The sequence below is a fragment of the Hippopotamus amphibius genome, chromosome 2, assembly GCF_030028045.1.
Source record: "Hippopotamus amphibius kiboko isolate mHipAmp2 chromosome 2, mHipAmp2.hap2, whole genome shotgun sequence".
Classification (NCBI taxonomy): domain Eukaryota; kingdom Metazoa; phylum Chordata; class Mammalia; order Artiodactyla; family Hippopotamidae; genus Hippopotamus; species Hippopotamus amphibius.
Genome location: NC_080187.1, coordinates 102,264,053 through 102,283,002, shown reverse-complemented (window position 1 = coordinate 102,283,002; position 18,950 = coordinate 102,264,053). Strand labels below are relative to the sequence as shown.

General features: G+C 35.8%; 1 protein-coding gene across 1 annotated transcript in view; it reads right to left on the bottom strand.

The window, feature by feature from the left end:
* Positions 1-18,950, bottom strand: part of GLRA3 (glycine receptor alpha 3) — a 105,353-nt gene that overhangs the window by 59,030 nt on the left and 27,373 nt on the right. The window contains 2 exon segments of the mRNA XM_057720665.1: positions 8,949-8,953; positions 10,058-10,140. Of these exon segments, the coding sequence (XP_057576648.1) occupies positions 8,949-8,953; positions 10,058-10,140 (88 nt within the window).

Sequence of the window (18,950 nt, the reverse complement as noted above, 5' to 3'; positions counted from 1 at the left end):
TAAGGAAGAAAGAAAATTGTGACAGCTCTGAGCAGTAAACAGCAAATGGTAGGATCCCAGAAAAATGACATAATGCCTTAAATTACAGCTGATTCTGGATGTTCTAAAAGGACTACTGAAACTCACACCATTGGAATGGCTACAACCTAAAAATGCAGATAATAACAAGTGTTGGTGAGGATGGGAGAAATTAGAACCCTTGTGCACTGTTGGTGGGGATGTAAAATGGTGCAGGCACTATGGAATACGGGTTGGCAGTTCCTCAAAAAATTAAATATAGAGTTACCCTATGATCCAGAAATCCCACTTCTGAATATAGAGCCAAAAGAATTAAAAGCACTGTCTTGAAGAGATATTTGTACTCCTATGTTCACAGCAGCACTATTTGCAATGGCCAAAAAGTGGAACAAACCCAAGTATCCACCAACAGAAGAATGAATTGCAGGTACATCATATGGAAAATGTGGCATACAATGGAATATTATTCAGGCTTAAAAAAGAAGGAAACTCTCATGCATGCTACAACATGGGTGAACCATGAAGGTATTATGCTAACTGAAATAGTGCAGTCACAAAAAGACAAATACTGTATGATTCGCTTTCACGAAGCATCTAGAGTAGCCAAATCCATAGAAACAGAAAACAGAATGATGGTTCCCAGCGGCTGCAAGGAGGGGGAAATATGGAGTTGCTTAATGGGTATAGAGTTTGTCTTACAAGGTGAGGAAGTTCTGGAGATTGGTTGCACAGCAATGAGAATATAAATACTTAACACTACTGAACTGCACGTTTGAAAATGGTTAAGATGGTGAATTTTATGCATGTGTATTTTACCACAATTAAAATTAAAAGTTAAAAAGAAAAACGACTGAAAGTCTGGGGGAGAAGAAGAATGAGGAAAGCATAGCTTACAGAAGACCTTAGGGGTATCATGGTATGAGCTGAAAGTAGAACCTGAGAAAATATGTTGTGTTAGCCTCAAGGCATCTTCCCAGTTACTGTAGCTAAAGAGGGCACTTGTTCCGTGGAGCTAATTGACGATGTCTTTAAAGAATCCATGGTTTAAATATGATCACAGTGGGGCACATGAACTGCTCTATGAAGACAGGCACACATGACTGGCTGTAGTTAGGAGAAAGAGAATAGTATCTTAATTTTCACCACGATTTCTGGGGATAATAAATCGTTAACAAGAGAGACAATTTTCCTGTCCTTCAAGGAGCTTGGATGTGGTGGGTGGGGGTGGGGTGCATAATAAAAATGTAAACAGAGAAATTTTTAAAATCATTTCAGGTAGTGATAGGTATTATTAAGGAAATATAAAAGTATATTTGGATAGGAAGCAATTGGGAGCAGACAGCCAATTGAGAAAATGTGGTCAAAGTGGCCTGAAGAATTGCAATGTTGTCAAGAGGTTAAAGCTGAGAATATATTCAAGTTTATTAACAGTTAGACTCTGTGCATTAAAGATGAAGGAGCTTAACACCAAATCCACACAATTCTATAGTAGTTAAAATTTGGTCTGTGAACAGGTAAGTTAGGAAGTCCTAGTCAGTAGAAGCCCCCAATAGGGTCATAAAGGAAAAACCATGCTTATTAATATCATGTCATGATCTCATGACAAAGTGTGCTGGAATTCTAAGGTAAACTAAACATAGATATTGGATGAATTCTCCTGCTATCCTATGAACAAGGATTTCAAAATACTGTTAATGATAATATGCTAAGTGACATAACTGATTTAAAGAGCAATTGTTTTGTGTTTTTTTTTTTTTTTTCAGTAGAACTCAATCTAGAGGAATACCTCTAGTGCACTGTTGAAGAATTTTCTCAGACCTTCCCTTTGGAGATTGCATAATGGTATGTTGCTCAATTTCCTAGACAATTAGCTAGGAAAGATACCGATCATCAAGTTAGAATTATGGGCTGAATCTAACACGATGATGTTTAACTGGGACAAAAGAAAACTTGTATTAGTCAAGTGAGCCAATTGGGTAGATATGGAATGGGGTACACAGAACTTAGTTGTGGTACCTAGCTGACTGTAGATGTGATCTGAGTCAAGAGTGTTTTGCAGCTACCTGTGATCTTAGACAGCAAGTCATAGAATGATTGGCATGGTCAGCCCTGGGGTAGGGGTGGGGGGCCACATCTTGGTTTAGGGGAATTTTAATACAGGGGAATACATTCAGGGGAGAAGAAATAGGCAGAGGAGGGAACTCCAAGTCTTTTCATCCAAGAAAGCAAGTAAGATTACTGGGTGTATTTAACTGTAGAGCTAACTTAAGTATATTATAGTCACATGTTATAAATATTTTGAAATTGTCAGATAGATTTTAAGATGACTGAATGATGCTTGGTGTAAGTTGGTGGGCTATTACTTCACAGGAATTTGCTTTGTCCACTTCATAATTGTGTGACTTTGGGAAAGTCTCTTAACCTTTGTAAGCCTTAATTTGCTGATATTTAAAATGGAAATAAAACCTACCTCATTAAGTTGTGGTTAGGATTAGATCAGATAATACAAGTAACGAATATGACACTAGTGTGACATCATCTTTTTGTAAGACTTATAACTACATTGTGTTTTTATTATATTGTTGTATGTTCAGAATATCCGATAATTAGCAAAAATTCAGCCTACAAATATGTGGGCAGAGTGGGAGAGAAAGGTCATGATATTAAATGGGATGGGATATTTAATGTTTAAGTGGGGATTGATTGTCTAAGCAGCTAGTTAGTTGATTAGTGAATATTTTCATCTTGGGGAAACTTGCTTTCTAACCAACGTTGTAACTGCAGAGGCTTAAGTAATAAGTGCTCAGAAAATAAGAACCATTTGTATCAGTGACTAGCCAGACAAAAGGCATAGTATTATTTTGAATAGTATTCACACTCTTTTAAATTATGAAAGAACTTGAATAATAGTAGAGATTATTAGGAAATAACTGTGAAAAATCATTGCCCAATTCTACCTTTTGTCATAACTAGTCTTAGCGTAAATTCCAGAATAACCATTCTGAGTCATATCAGATGTGGTTTTGCAATGAATCTGAAAAATTAAATACCAAAAACCTCCCAGCAATTTTTAGATATTTCTATTCAAAAACCCCATTAAGACATATTTCAAAAATTTCCTTAAAATTCGTCAGTAATTTTTGTTCATGTTAACCCTTAAAAATTTCTTGTACTGTAATTTAAGGGATTTAAGCTGTTCTTTGTGAAAAGAATCCTTTCATCAGTGGATTATTCCCTTATATTTTCTTTCCCAACTTGAATAATTAAAATGTCTCTAACTTTCTCCAATTGGTGACGTTTTCTTCTTTTGTTACCTACATTCCTCTTTAGATATGAAATACAGAATTAAACTCTTTATGGATATAGTGATGGTTTATGTATCCCATATCTTCATTGTCTTAATAAACAACAAACTTTATTATGACTCTAAGAAATTACTATCCAATATTTGTCTAAGATTAAAAATATCCTCCATTTCTTTTTTTTTACCTGGGGGGAGAAATTCCATTTAGAAAGTTTCTTTGTGGCATAATCGAAAGGCTGAAAATTAAATCTTTATTTTTTTTCCTTACCCCTGTTTCTGCACATTGATTTGCACTGTAAATTCCTTAGGAGTGTAGAGTAGGTTATAACATAGCTGTGTTTCCTTCCCTAATAGATTAGCTATTTATGCAGGAAACAAACAAGATGCATTTATAAATAAAGCTGTGACATCAATGAAAATTTATGTTTTTAAAAGATAACCCTATGTTTTACTTCATACAGCCAATGCTGAACTTCAGTAAACTAATACATCTGACCCTGAGAAGCAAGGTTAGTTACCACTTTAATATTTAGCTCATATATGCTACTCAGTTTTACGTATTACCAGCAACAAATGCACATAAAAATTGGGGTGCAAATTACATACTACTTTTAACACTAAATAAAATCCTTAGTGAAAAGCAGGGCTTCATTGTAGAATACTCTCTGTAGCAGAAATGATTTATTAATTTATTAGGTTTCTGCTGATGTAAATTGTGGAAATACAAATTGTCATGGTAATTGGCCTGTATTTTCTGACTGGACTTTGTGAGGTGAAAAATGAGCACTAGAAAGAAAGAGAAGTAAATTAACACAATTTCTTTATACCCAAAAACAAGCGTTCACAGTATTTATTTCAGAATTCTCTTGTGAGGTTGAATGAAGGATATTCTAGACCAGAGGAATAAATGCTATGTTGAACTTCTGGATTTTATAAAAGTAGTCAGGTAAAACTCTGTTGAAATTTGAGGAAAGTAGACCATGGCACAGGCCTTCAGGTTTGGTAAGGGAGAAGTCTGAACCTGGGCCACATACATGGGACCGCCTTCGTTCCTTTGGCTGCCATGGAATCCTCAGTGATGGGGTTTAGCATTCCAAGTTAATCTAAGGGTAAACTTTCCGTTTTACTGTGGTTACTTCATTTTGATTGTAAATGGCAGCAGAAAGAATCACTACGATAAACATCTTTTGAATTGCAGCAAATACTTTTTTATTTATACTTACATATTGAATAAAAAGTAACATTGGTTTTCTAATTTTTTTGAAGTTCAGTGGAAGTGCTGTATGAATCTATACTCCATGAGAACGTTAGATTAATCGTATTTGCCAGATAACCTTTTGGAAACATATTGTTAAAATGTCAAAAGGGTTCTTCATTGTCTTTCTGTTTCACTCTTTCCCTCTCTTCCTCAATTTTTCCTAAGCTCAGTGATGCCGTCTTTCCTTTGCTCTTGTTTCATCTTCATTTTTAATACTGTCTTCAGAGATTTCATTTATCTTCTTGTCTCCAAGAAACATTTCTAACCTCATTTCTCTATATTTCCACAACCATTCTTAATTCAGGCTTTATTGTAAAATGTCCCATAACCTAACATAAATTTCTAATTGAATATGTTTCACAAGAAACAGCACATTTAAGCGGAAGTCAGCTTCTGCACTACTTTTTCCATGAATCACCTGCTCTTTTCTAATTTATGTAAATGAGACAAGATTCAATCCTCATGATTGAGAGAAAACTTGGAAGAATCATCTTTATGTTTCACCCTTATGCAAGTCATTGACAAAGTCTGCAAAATGTTCTCTGTTTTTCCTATTATCGTCCCAGCTTTTTGAAATTCTCATTAATTTATGATGAAATTAGCTATCCTTATGGAGTTCTTTTCATTCTTTTTCTCAAATACAGCTTTTGCCTGAGGTTCTTTTCTGATGCGAGATCAGTAGATGTGACTGGAAAAGACAGAGTAGCTCAGGATTTTCCCAAAGTTTTGATGCATACACAGTGTCATTTAATACCTAGTTTTTCTTTATTTCTTCTTTAAACAGTCATTTAGTACATGTAATTGGATTCCAGATATATAACTGTATAGTAGTGTATAATAATTTGTTAATCCATAATAATTTATGGTAATTTTATATTGATATTGATTTTATTGCATTTTAGTCAGAGATCACATTCCATAATGCATTGATTCTTGGGAATTTTTCAAAGCGTCCTTTGTGGCTTACTACATAATTTTTCTAAGTGTTCTTGTATGCTAAAAACAAACAAAACTATGAGTTTTCTCTCTACAAATTATTACTTGTTTTGTTCATATATTTGTATCTGCATCTTCAAATAAATTATTAATAGATCTATTTTTTCTTTTTTTTTTATTGGAATATAACTGCTTTACAATGTTGTGTTAGTTTCTGCTGTACAACAAAGTGAATCAGATAGATCTATTCCTAAAAACTGTAGTTCTGTCTGCTTTTGCTTTCTATGTTTGGAAGTTATATGGAAGACATTTTCATAATCACTATAGTTCAGTTTCTTTACCAACATGTCACCCAAGTGTTTGTATCTTTTGATTTTTTCCTATAACTTTTTTCCTGATATTGAAGTTATTACCCTGGATTTTTTAGACACATGTCTCTGATATGCATTTTTCTATGTTCCCGAATTTTTTGCACTGTATTTAAAAAAATTATTTAGTTGAAAACATATTGTTGCTTTTAATATTTGTTAACATCTAGCCTGGGAATCTATTTTGCTCTATGGATTTAACCTTTGCATTGATTTTAATTATAGTAATATTGAGAGTTATCTTTGCTTTCTTTCTGTGCTTCATAGGTACTATACTTTATTTTTATTTCTTTTACTTTTCTCCTTTCCCACATTTCACTTGATGAAAGTCATCTTTAGTTATGTTTTGAAAGTTATTTATTCCATTTTTATTCTTTGATGTTATCCTTAGCTCATAGCTACTTTTGTTTTTCTCATTAATTTCCATTGGAAGATTTCTCTTTCCCTGGACTTTCCCTGCATGTCTCTTTCCAGAAACACTCTTTTCCATACACTAGGACTTTTGTATCATTAAAGTTTTAAGTCTAAGTCATGAATGTACACTTTTAGGGGTGTAGGGTCATTGCTAGTTTAGAAAAAATATACTTTCCTGAGGTATTCACTCTTAATACTGTTCTTCCCTTAGTCATTTTCTCTTTTGTGCTAATGGTATACTAATTAACAAGTTATCACCTTCAGTAGAATTACTATATTTGCATAGATAAGTCCTCTACTAGTCCTTGAAGTCCTTCCAAACAGGGACATTTTTGTATCACCAACACATTATGTGGAATATGTTAGGTATTTGATAGATATTTTTCAATTGGTGCTTAAATGAATGAACACTCCCCAGGTCATTTAGAACAATCCTGACAAGTGACATACTTCTTAAATATTTATTGAATTTAAGGAATTTGTATCATCACAGGCCATTAAGACCTTTGCCTTTAAATTATATTTCTTTTTGTTTTCCATGCCTCTAAACCCAATTTGTGTTCTTCTTCCCCTTTGCTGTCAGAATTTACTCAACAGTAGACATTGTTTCTCACAGCATTTCCTTTCCAGTAGGTTGAACTCTTAAATCTTTCGTCATTTTCAGCCACTATTTAAAATCAAAAAAGATGTGAGTAAGGGCTCTAAAAGAGTTTAAGAAAAACACCCTGAAGGATTTGACTTCAGTAGCTTCTAGTTTGACAGGATTTTCTTAGCATCTGCTAAAAGAGTTTAACAAACAGTATCTCTACTGTGAGCTAAGTTAATTTCTAGTAAGAGGGCAGGAAGTGTTTAATGACTGAAATACAAAAGGGATACCTGAGGCAGTCTACTCATTCCTGATAAAGGAATTAAGAAACAAGGCGGACGGACGTAGCAAGAGGCTTTGCTTTCCCACGTTGAGTTTTTGATTGATTTGGAAATGTTCTGGGAAAGGCAGGAAAAAGAAAGATCTTATTATGAGCATTTGCATCTGCAAAATATCCCAGGATGCTTTCCCTATTCTAAGGAAGTCCCATGACCCAGCTATCCTTAGGCACTGTGCTCTCCCATCCAAAATAACTAACATTCATGAAATCAAGGATTTCACTCACTGCTACCACCTGCTCATCATGTTCCCCCTTTTTTAAAACCTTTTGGAATCCAGCTTTGACCCTCATCATTCTAATCACATTTGTCTTTATCATCAATAAAAATGACTTTTGTTCAACTGCTTAAAAAAACCCTCACATTTCACGGCATTTGATGCCATTAAACAGGTCTCCTCGGCTGCCCCTTCTCTTTTGACATTGCATGATTGCAATTTTAATTTGCTATCAATGACAACCCCTTAACTGGAATTCCTTCCAACAATCTCTAAATGTAGGCCTTTCTTAAAGGTTGATTCTTCTTTGTGTGTTTGTTTTCACCTGCATTCTCTCCTTTAGAAATTTCATCTTATTGTTGAACCACCACTATATCTCTGTTAATAGTGCATCTTCAGTTCTAACTCCGCCCTTTGGCTTTATACCTAAATTTCCCAAACCTCAAATCTATTAAGATTGGATTTATCAATATTCCCTTCAACATTTACTTCTGATTCTATGTTTTCTTTCTCTGTCAGTATTTCCAAAACAGTTCTACCTATTCAAGCTCTTTAGCTTGACTCATAAGCGCCCAGAGCCTTTGCGTCCACTTTGTATTGAAGTGAATGAAAAATGGTGGAATATGTACCCCCAAAATAGTCCACTTTGGCACAAGGATTATTTTGAGCTAAAGGTACCTGAAAAACAGCAGATGTAAGAAGAGCATCCTCATTTCCCCTTTTCTCCCTGAAAACAGTAGATACAAACTCCCATGTGACGGATGTGCTCCCTGTACTAGGAAAAAAGAAATATTCTTCAGTAGGGGATCAAGGCCAAGAGAATTCGGTACAAACAGACCTTGTTAAAATAATAATTCTCATCTTCCTTTAGCTCCCCCCACCCCCAGTCTAGTTACTTTCCCACAATTGCTTCTCTTTGTCCAACCTGGTGTAAAAGCATTTAGGTTTTGCCATTTCCTTGACTATTCATTTCCTTATGACAGATCCCACGTCTCATATAAAACTTACATTAAATGATTTTGTATTTTTCTCCTGTTAATCTGTTTTATTTCTGTTTAATTTTCAGGCCGAGCCTGAAGAGCCTGAGAAGGTAAAGATAACATTTTCCCTCCTCTACAGCATCAACTTGTACTGTTCCTACCTTCCACATTGTTCCTCTTTGTCCCTATTCTCTTTGTTGGAATATTATGAAACCTTCTTAAATAACCTTGGTTCACCTGGCTGAGAGAATCTTTAAGAGCATGATACTGACCAACTTATTTTCTTGCTTCTACATCTTGAACAGTTCCTCTCTGTTACATAATAGCCAGCATCCTTGGTTTAGCAACTAGGAAACCAGTCTGACTTTGACTATTTTTCATAAGATTGTTTTTTCTCGATGCTTTCCCGTGTACCTAATTCTGCAACCAAGAAACCTGTCCTCCAAATGCCTTCCTGTTAGAAATCACAGCTGGGAATCCTGTATTGCTCCCCACGCCCCACCCCCCATTTTTATTGCTAAATAGCTACCCCAACTAAAACCAGATTTTCGCTTTCATTTAATTTAGTAATCTGTCCATGGGTATGATTAATATTTAAGAACTACTTATAAAAGTAATGTATTTAAATTTAGCAAGAAGGCGATATTATCAGAGAAAAAGGTATTCCCACTTCTTACTTTAAGAGAAACCAAACGTGGAGGGTGGGCTACATTCCCCCACGAAGTCGGCACGCCATCTAGTGGCTGCTTCGCCACACTACACACCTGGCCTCTGAGGCCTGAAAGTCTGAAGATCCACCTGCAAAGTTTTCTCAAGGAGTAGGTCAAATAGACATTTCCTATTCTTAATATAACACAGTATCACAAGAAAAATATTGCGTAAGGCTTACTTTTTGTATGGCATTAAGCACTGAAAACCAATTAAGTTTGGGCTGATTGCATAGATAAGTTCAGAGAAACAGAAGGACCTGAAGTTTTCGTGTGTTCACATTTAATCCGTGACGCACACGGATCCACTTTGAAAGAAGAAATTTAAAGAAATGCCTATAAGCTTGAATAAATCGCTGCTGAAGTGTGAGAAATGTCTTTTCTCCTGAGATAACACATAACACAGCCAGCAGTGTTACTCTCTGAATAAAGGGGGCAGAAAAACGGTCCAGAGTAAACAAAGCCTTTGAAGCCAGATGGTTTGCTGTTACCACCTCCATACACTGGGGCAAAATCCCTCAAAGTGACCGTTTTCATATGTGGAAACATAGGGAGAACAACATCTTTGTTGTGAGTATGAGAAATAATATATTCAAAATGCTTGGACTACAGCAGGTACTCAATAAAAAAGGTAGTTTGTCCTTAATGTTTATCATCTTAATGTTTTTCACCTTTGATTTGTATAGAATGAATAGCTGTTTTCCAAGTTTAAAAACTCTTACTTCTAGTCCTGAATTTATTTCTTTATCACACTATAGAGTGCATGTGTTGATAGACATCATTCCTTTCCATACCAGCTGGAAGATAACATGCCTATTTAGTAAATGTCAGACAAAACCAATGACAAAACAAATTATCTATATAATCCATTAAATATACATCTACTCTATTTTTGTAAAGTATTCAGAAAAAGGAAGTTTTTCCTACTTACAACTTTCTAGTGGCATTATACATGTTTGTACATCCATTGGAAAATTCTTGAGCTCCATTGGACAGGAGAGTGTTAATGTCAATCTGAAAGGATTCAAAGTAATCATTTTAAAAAGAAATTTATAATATCATATTAATGTTCTATTGTTCAGGGTACAATTTGGAAACAAGGTTGCTTTGGTAGTGACTAACACCTACTCAGATAAACTTTGCTCCAGCTTGGATATGTTATTTATTGCGAAACAACTGTATGCTTTTACATAAATCTGGTTTGGGGGGAAAGAAAAGCTGTATATATAAACATGCAATCATATTTATTTATTTATCTATTTATGTTTTCCCTTACAGAGGGCTATAGATGCCTGAGATCCTTAAGAAAGATATTTGAGTGTGAGTTTTATAACATTAATACCAAAGGCCAAAATACAGACTTCTCCAAAATCACAGGGACAGCATACTTGAGGCAGCAAGTAGATCAGGGTTTGGAGTATGAATGTGAAAAGGCTGGGTGCAGAGAAGCAATTTTGTCTCACAACTTCCATCATCTTTGTACCTGCAATGGAGAACTTCTGAGTGAACATCCAGAGGAAAAAACTCTGAATCCGGAGGACAGCAGAATTCTTAGTATTAGAGAGGGCTTCCATGTGATGGAGTTAGAGCATATCACCAGATCTCATCAGGGCCACAAAATAGCCCTCTCGAATATGTGTGACACAATTCCATGCTCACCAAACAAATTTCTGATGTGGCTTCACACAAACTGAGATGACCTGATGGTGGACCTTGGCATTCCACCCACATTTCCCCCTTCCAAAAAGTATTAGCATGTCAGCATTCCAGATAATCCACTACTCTTGAATGTTTTTTTTCCTTCGAAGAGTATATAACTGAGATATCTTCAGGGATTATCAAGAATTTGTAGTTTCCAGACATGAGCAGAAGAGGCCCAGATTCAAACGAACCCAAATTTATTCCAGTGAAGTTCTTTCCTGAGAACACTCTAGCCAGTCCCTCTGATTTAAAGTTTTCTCACTGAAATGCAGTATGGTAGTGGGCACCGAGGCTGAGCCCTTCACATAAACTTCATTTCACTCTCTTTCAGTTTTTACATCTCCAAAAGGAAGATACTAACAGTACCTATTCTGGAGACACGTTGTTAACCCATGTAAAATGCTCAGTCGAGTGCTTGACACACAGTCAACACTCAATCAACATCAGTGATGAAGGATTACTAGTACATTCTCCAACCCCAGACTTCCTTCCCCATCTCCTCCTCCCCCAAATGACACAGGATGCACACAAAGATGACTAAATTAAATCACTTATAAAAGAAACTGTTTTAAGTTTGAACAAAAAATAGCCATCAGCTCTACTAAATGCAACCACATTCTCCAAAGTGGCATTTTTATGTAGCCCATAGACATAAAGTTATAATGCTGTATGTTTCACAGTGAATACTCTTGGTGGGGTCCCAGTGACATCATTTGAGAGACATAAACAAACAGATGTGAAGCTGCTGAATTTTCAAGAGTCCCGGGGGATCATTTCACAATTCATTCAAGTCAGAGTCCATAGCACACTAAAAGAATTCGCAGAGTTTATTCTTCAAAAGCAATTTTCTCCCAACTCCGCTAGATTGAGTGATCCTATAAGTGTGATCTTGTCCATTTGCAAAGTTCTCTCTTCAAAAAGCAACTGTAAAATCTGGACATAATGTTCTCTGTCTTGGGAAAGGGTTTGTTAGAAGTGTATCCACAAATACATTTTGAACGTAAACCCATTTATCTTCCGAACATCCAAGGCTCTCTGACCAGCCAGTTTCAAGTGTTGGCTTAGAGAATTAATTGTGTGACCTTTTGTATAGAAGTAAATAGCATTCGCAAAATCTTTTCCAGGTCTCATCATGCATGTGATGTCAAATTCACATCCTGGCTGCTTTTCTGGCATTAAAAAAGAGAGACATTACATAATCCTTTAAAAAAAAAAAAAAAAGACCCTTGGAAGGAATTATTTGGCAAAGAAAAACAGTTTTTAGAAGTTCTGTTATAAATCATGTCTTGAAGAAAATCTATTTATTGACTTTGTTTTTGTTTAAGGTACAATTGCTTCTTTAACAGCACAGGGATGAAAAAATACGTCACCTTGGTGAATGCGATCCTGAATTTCTTTATCAAAACACTACATGTAAATTAAAGATTTGTCCTAACCACATGAAAAGAAAACTAAATCAAGAGGCAATTAATTGTATTCTACTGTTTTGGAAATATCTTCTTGTGTAAGAGAGGACACAGAGTTCTCTTTTCTGAGACAAGACACACAAACAGGATGTGCATTTTTTAATTTTCCCCTTAAAAAGTCTTGGCTTAGTGAAGTAGTAATGTTAAAAGAAAGATGACTATAATCTATGACAAACAATTCACCTCATTGAAATCAAGTATTACCCATTTTTCAAACGACCATTGCCCAGAATATGCTATCTCAACCATTAATTGAAGTATTTCAAAAAAGGCTTTCTGACTCCACTTCAGGTTCCTTATGCAAATGATAAGTATTTTATTAGTTTTTAATATTTCTAAATTTAGTGTTGTAAGAACAATTGCCTCTTAACTATCAGCTTTGAAATATCATCTATATATCACACTAGGTAATATACCTTTTGCTTACTATGTGGTGTGCACTATTTTAAATACTTTATATGTCTCAGCTCATTTATTTCTTAATATGAATTTATAAGACAGGTAAGCTATGTTACCTTTATTTAGAGATGAGGAGATTAAGAGGTTAACTCACCTGATATTACAAAGCAGAAATTGATAGAGCTGAATTAGCAGCTCTGAGAGTCTAGCTGTCCATTCTATGCCCTTAAACCTTTAAGTCTACTGCCTTTCAAAAAGGCATCAGAACATTTTTCATGAAAATGACTTATCTAATTAATATGACTTTTAAAATATATATTTCTATAATGAGAAATGATGCATTTCGTACATTATTAGTTATTAAATTTAAAGTAAAATATACATAAATGATTCTTCAAAAAAATAAGTAATTAAACTTTAGAAAATATAAGGGATTTGCCCATGGATTTTACATATTTACTTGAGTGATTTGATATTTTATCGTGAATGAGTCTATAAAGAGTAAATAGCTCTCAGAAGAGATTAGATTGTTGGAGCACTAGGAGGAAGACTGGAACTAGTGTTCTAATTGCAGTTGTGTTGTCGTCTGATTATAGAGACAATTGTAAAGCTTATTAACCCACCACAGTGCAATGTCAGTATTGTTGATGGTCCCTTCAGGAAGCTGATATAAGCTATGGACCGCTTCAGAAAGATATACATAATCACACATATGCAAAATTCTTCTTACAACATATATTTTATGGCATTGTAAATCGATTTCCTTTGAATAAACAACATCTTTAAAAGAATCTATTAAAATAAGTTTGCCTTGTCTATTAAAAAATTAATGTCTGTCAAAGTTCAAAAAATACATACAGATTGTACAAGGAATCTTATTTCTTTTCACAACCGAATTTCAAAGGATGATTATATTTAGCTTAGGTAAAAGTTGAAATTGTGTTGTGATCTTTGACAAGTCGCTGTGCATGGTATTTTGATGTAAAGGTTCTTCCTGGCATTTGATGGTTAATGCAGTACTGCTTCTGCACTGTAAGTAGTAGGGTTGGATGTCCTGGTATGTGTTAGTATATCAGTAAAAGAAGCAGTAGATAATATTTAACTGCCCATGATGTGTTTCCATTATTTGGTGGTGAGGATGTTACCATTCCCATTTTACAAATGATAAAACTGAGGCTTTGATAGATTGATAATTTGCAAGAGCCCACAAATTTGGTAATTTATGGATTCTGGAAAAGACCAGAACTTAAGGTTTTTGGGGTTTTGTTTTCTCTTTGGAAAGATAAAAATAAAAACTTGAATGCTAATTGTATGCCTGGCACTATCCTGAGTGTTTTACATAGATTATTTCAAGCTTAAGGTAATTAGTATTTTCACCATCACGCATGTAAGAAAAACAAGCCTTTCACAGGTAAAGATACCTGCCCCAAATCACAGCTAGTAAATCACAGATTTACCTCTTGCTGGGTTTGCCAAAACTATAGAGACCTGACAATACGATCATCTGAGCCATTTCTCAGGGCTGTTTGTGTAGCTGCTAATTTTGAGAGATGAGATAACAGTCCTCCAGACAAAGAGAAGGCTTGCTTACAGCTTGCTATGAAAGCAGTGGATTCCCCAAACTCAGTGTTCCACAGCCCTGAGGCAGACCCATGGGTGTTGCGTCCGTGTGATGTATTGTTCCCATGAGACCTGAGGACGATGGGGAACCTGGGCAAAGACACGGAGGCTCCTTTGTCTCTGACCCTGGAGCCCTGTGTCTGCAGTCAGCACTCATGACATATTGGGTTGGCTAAAAAGTTTGTTCGGGTTCTTGCACAAGAGGTTCCGCACACATACCTACAATACATGATAGGCTAACTTTATAAGTAGAACAAAATCAAATCTCAAACTTGACAGTCTGGAGTCATGTGTCTTGCCCCAACACCCTCACTTGAAAAGCACTTATTTATTTAAAAATTATCAAGATAATTCGTGGATATCATTTAGAAGTTCAGACCATTATAGAAAACATATCAAAGTCAGCTGTACTTTTGCCCTACCCATCCCTACCCCCAGTTCATTTCTAGCTCCTCAGAGGCAGCCTTCTTTAGATATTTGTCTGTGACTTACATTCATATATCTAAATTGCTATCATAGTACGCTTGATTTTTAAAATTTGTGAAGTTGTCCATTAATTTCCTACAAAGGAAAACAAGAATTTACTTCCCTTATACCACACTCTGTGTGCACTGAACTCTCCAGCAGAATTCAAAATTTAGTCATGTAAACATTAATGGTTTAATTAATATGCAGTGTTTACATGTTGTGAATATGTAATTATGGTCCATGGCTAAGCTTAGTCATTTGCTATAATTACAGCACTTGGATAGCATTTTGTTTTCCCTGGTGTTAACTATTGTCTCATTTTAATAATCTCTTCAGTTTCTCTTCCCTACTATTGCTTCAAACTCAACAAACTCCCTATCAGAACCAAATCCCTCTCAGTGATCAAACAGAGCAGGCGATGGAGCAGTTCCTTGTTTTTCATGGAAATCTCTTTCTTTTTCTCACCTTTTTTCCTAGTCAGATACTGAACCTCTGTATTCATACTCTGATTTTCATATTCTTTCTTTCCTGTTTTCTATATCTTAATGTCTTGACTCTACTCAGCAGATTTCTTCCCTTCATCTTTCAAATACTCTACTGATTTTTTCGGCTTTGGTTTACTATTTGCTCTTACTGGGCTCTGAGTGACTCCATTTCTCCTTTCCTAAAAGTCTCTTATTTCATTTCTGTCCAGAGATTTTTTTTTTTTTCTTTTTTATTTATTTATTTATTTATTTATTTATTTTTTGGGGGGGTACACCAGGTTCAATCATCCGTTTTTATACACATATCCCCATCTTCCCTCCCTTCCTTGACGCCCCCCCAACCCCCCCCACCCTCCCCGCCCCAGTCCTCAAAGGCATCTTCCATCCTCGAGTTGGACTCCCTTTGTTATACAACAACTTCCCACTGACTATTTTACAGTTGGTAGTATATATATGTCTGTGCTACTCTCTCGCTTCGTCTCAGTTTCCCCTTCACCCCCCGCCCCCTCCCATACCTCGAGTTCTCCAGTCCATTCTCTGTATCTGCATCCTTGTTCTGGTCACTGAGTCCAACAGTACCATTTTTAGATTCCGTATATGTGAGTTAGCATACAATATTTGTCCTTCTCTTTCTGACTTACTTCACTCTGTGTGACAGACTGTAGTTCTATCCACCTCATTACATATAGCTCCATCTCATCCCTTTTTATAGCTGAGTAATATTCCATTGTATATATATGCCACATCTTCTGTATCCATTCATTTGTTGATGGGCATTTAGGTTGCTTCCATGTCCTGGCTATTGTAAAGAGTGCTGCAATAAACATTATGGTACAAGTTTCTTTTGGGATTATGGTTTTCTTTGGGTATATGCCCAGGAGTGGGATTACTGGATCATATGGTAGTTCTATTTGTAGTTTTTTAAGGAACCTCCAAATTGTTTTCCATAGTGGCTGTACCAATTTACAGTCCCACCAACAGTGCAGGAGAGTTCCTTTTTCTCCACACCCTCTCCAACATTTGTTGTTTCCAGACTTTGTGATGATGGCCATTCTGACTGGTGTGAGGTGATACCTCATTGTGGCTTTGACTTGCATTTCTCTAATGATTAGTGATGTGGAGCATCTTTTCATGTGTTTGTTGGCCATCTGTATGTCTTCTTTGGAGAAATGTCTATTTAGGTCTTCTGCCCATTTGTGGATTGGGTTATTTGCTTTTTTGGTATTAAGCTGCATGAGCTGCTTGTATATTTTGGAGGTTAATCCTTTGTCCGTTGTTTCATAGGCAATTATTTTTTCCCACTCTGAGGGTTGCCTTTTAGTCTCGTTTATGGTTTCTTTTGCTGTGCAAAAGCTTTTAAGTTTCATGAGGTCCCATTCATTTATTCTTGATTTTATTTCCATGATTCTAGGAGGTGGGTCAAAAAGGATGGCGCTTTGATGGATGTCATATAGTGTTCTGCCTATGTTTTCCTCTAGGAGTTTGATAGTGTCTGGCCTTACATGTAGGTCTTTAATCCATTTGGAGTTTACTTTTGTGTATGGTGTTAGGAAGTGTTCTAATTTCATTCTTTTGCATGTTGCTGCCCAGTTCTCCCAGCACCACTTATGGAAGAGGCTGTCTTTTTTCCATTGTATATTCTTGCCTCCTTTGTCAAAGATAAGGTGCCCATATGTGTTTGGGCTTACTTCTGAGTTCTCTATTCTATTCCATTGATCTTCCTTTCTATTTTTGTGCCAGTACCATACTGTCTTGATCACTATGGCCTTGTAGTATAGTTTGAAGTCAGGAAGCCTGATTCCACCAACTCCATTTTTCCTTCTCAAGATTGCTTTGGCTATTCGGGGTCTTTTGCGTTTCCATACAACTCGTAAGATTTCTTGCTCTAGTTCTGTGAAAAATGCCATTGGTAATTTGATGGGGATTGCATTGAATCTGTAAATTGCTTTGGGTAGTACAGACATTTTCACGATGTTGATTCTTCCAATCCAGGAACATGGTATGTCCCTCCATCTGTTTGTGTCGTCTTTGATTTCTTTCATCAATGTCTTAAAGTTTTCTGCATACAGATCTTTTGCCTCCTTAGGCAGGTTTATTCCTAGGTATTTTATTCTTTTTGTTGCAAGGGTGAATGGGAGAGTTTCCTTAATTTCTCTTTCTGCTCTTCCGTTGTTAGTGTATAGGAATGCAAGGGATTTCTGTGCATTAATTTTGTATCCTGCTACTTTACGAAACTCATCAATGAGTGCGAGCAGTTTTCTGGTAGAGTCTTTAGGGTTTTCTATATATAATATCATGTCATCTGCAAAGAGTGACAATTTTACTTCTTCTTTTCCAATTTGGATTCCTTTGATTTCTTTTTCTTCTCTGATTGCTGTGGCTAAAACTTGCAAAACTATGTTGAATAATAGTGGTGAGAGTGGACACCCTTGTCTTGTTCCTGTTTTTAGGGGGAATTCTTCCAGTTTTTCTCCATTGAGAACAATGTTGGCTTTTGGTTTTGCATATATGGCTTTTATTATGTTGAGGTAATTTCCTTCTATGCCCATTTTCTGGAGAGCTTTTATCATAAATGGATGTTGAACTTTGTCAAAAGCTTTTTCTGCATCTATTGAAATGATCATATGGTTTTTATCCTTCAATTTGTTGATATGATGTATCACATTGATTGATTTGCGTATATTGAAGAATCCTTGCATCCCAGGGATAAACCCCACTTGATCATGGTGTATGATTTTTTTAATGCGCTGTTGCAGTCTGTTAGCTAGTATTTTGTTGAGGATTTTTGCATCTATATTCATCAGTGATATTGGTCTATAGTTTTCTTTTTTTGTGACATCTTTGCCTGGTTTTGGTATCAGGGTGATGGTAGCCTCGTAGAATGAGTTTGGGAGTGCTCCGCCTTCTGCAATATTTTGGAAGAGTTTGAGACGGATAGGTGTTAACTCTTCTCGAAATGTTTGATAGAATTCGCCTGTGAACCCATCTGGTCCTGGGCTTTTGTGTGTTGGGAGATTTTTAATCACTGCCTCAATTTCCGTACTTGTGATTGGTCTGTTCATGGTTTCTATTTCTTCCTGGTTCAGTCTTGGAAGATTGTACTTTTCTAAGAATGTATCCATTTCTTCCAGGTTATCAAATTGATTGGCATATAGTTGCTTGTAGTAGTCTCTCATGATGTTTTGTATTTCTGAGGTGTCCGTTGTGACTTCTCCTTTTTCATTTCTAATTCTGTTGATTTGCATCTTCTCCCTTTTTTTCTTGATGAGTCTGGCTAATGGTTTATCAATTTTGTTAATCTTCTCAAAGAACCAGCTTTTAGTTTTATTTATTTTTCTTATGGTTTCTTTCCTTTCTTTTTCATTTATTTCTGCTGTGATCTTTATGATTTCTTTTCTTCTGCTCACTTTAGGGTTTCTTTGTTCTTCTTTCTCTAGTTGTTTTAGGTGTAAGGTTAGGTTGTTTATTCGATCATTTTCTTGTTTCTTAAGGTAGGACTGTATTGCTATAAACTTCCCCCTTAGAACTGCTTTTGCTGCGTCCCATAGGTTTTGGGTTGTTGTGTTTTCGTTGTCATTTGTTTCTAGATATTTTTTGATTTCCTCTTTGATTTCTGTAGTGATTCCTTGGTTGTTTAAGAGTGAATTGTTTAGCCTCCATGTGTTTGTATTTTTTACACTTTTTT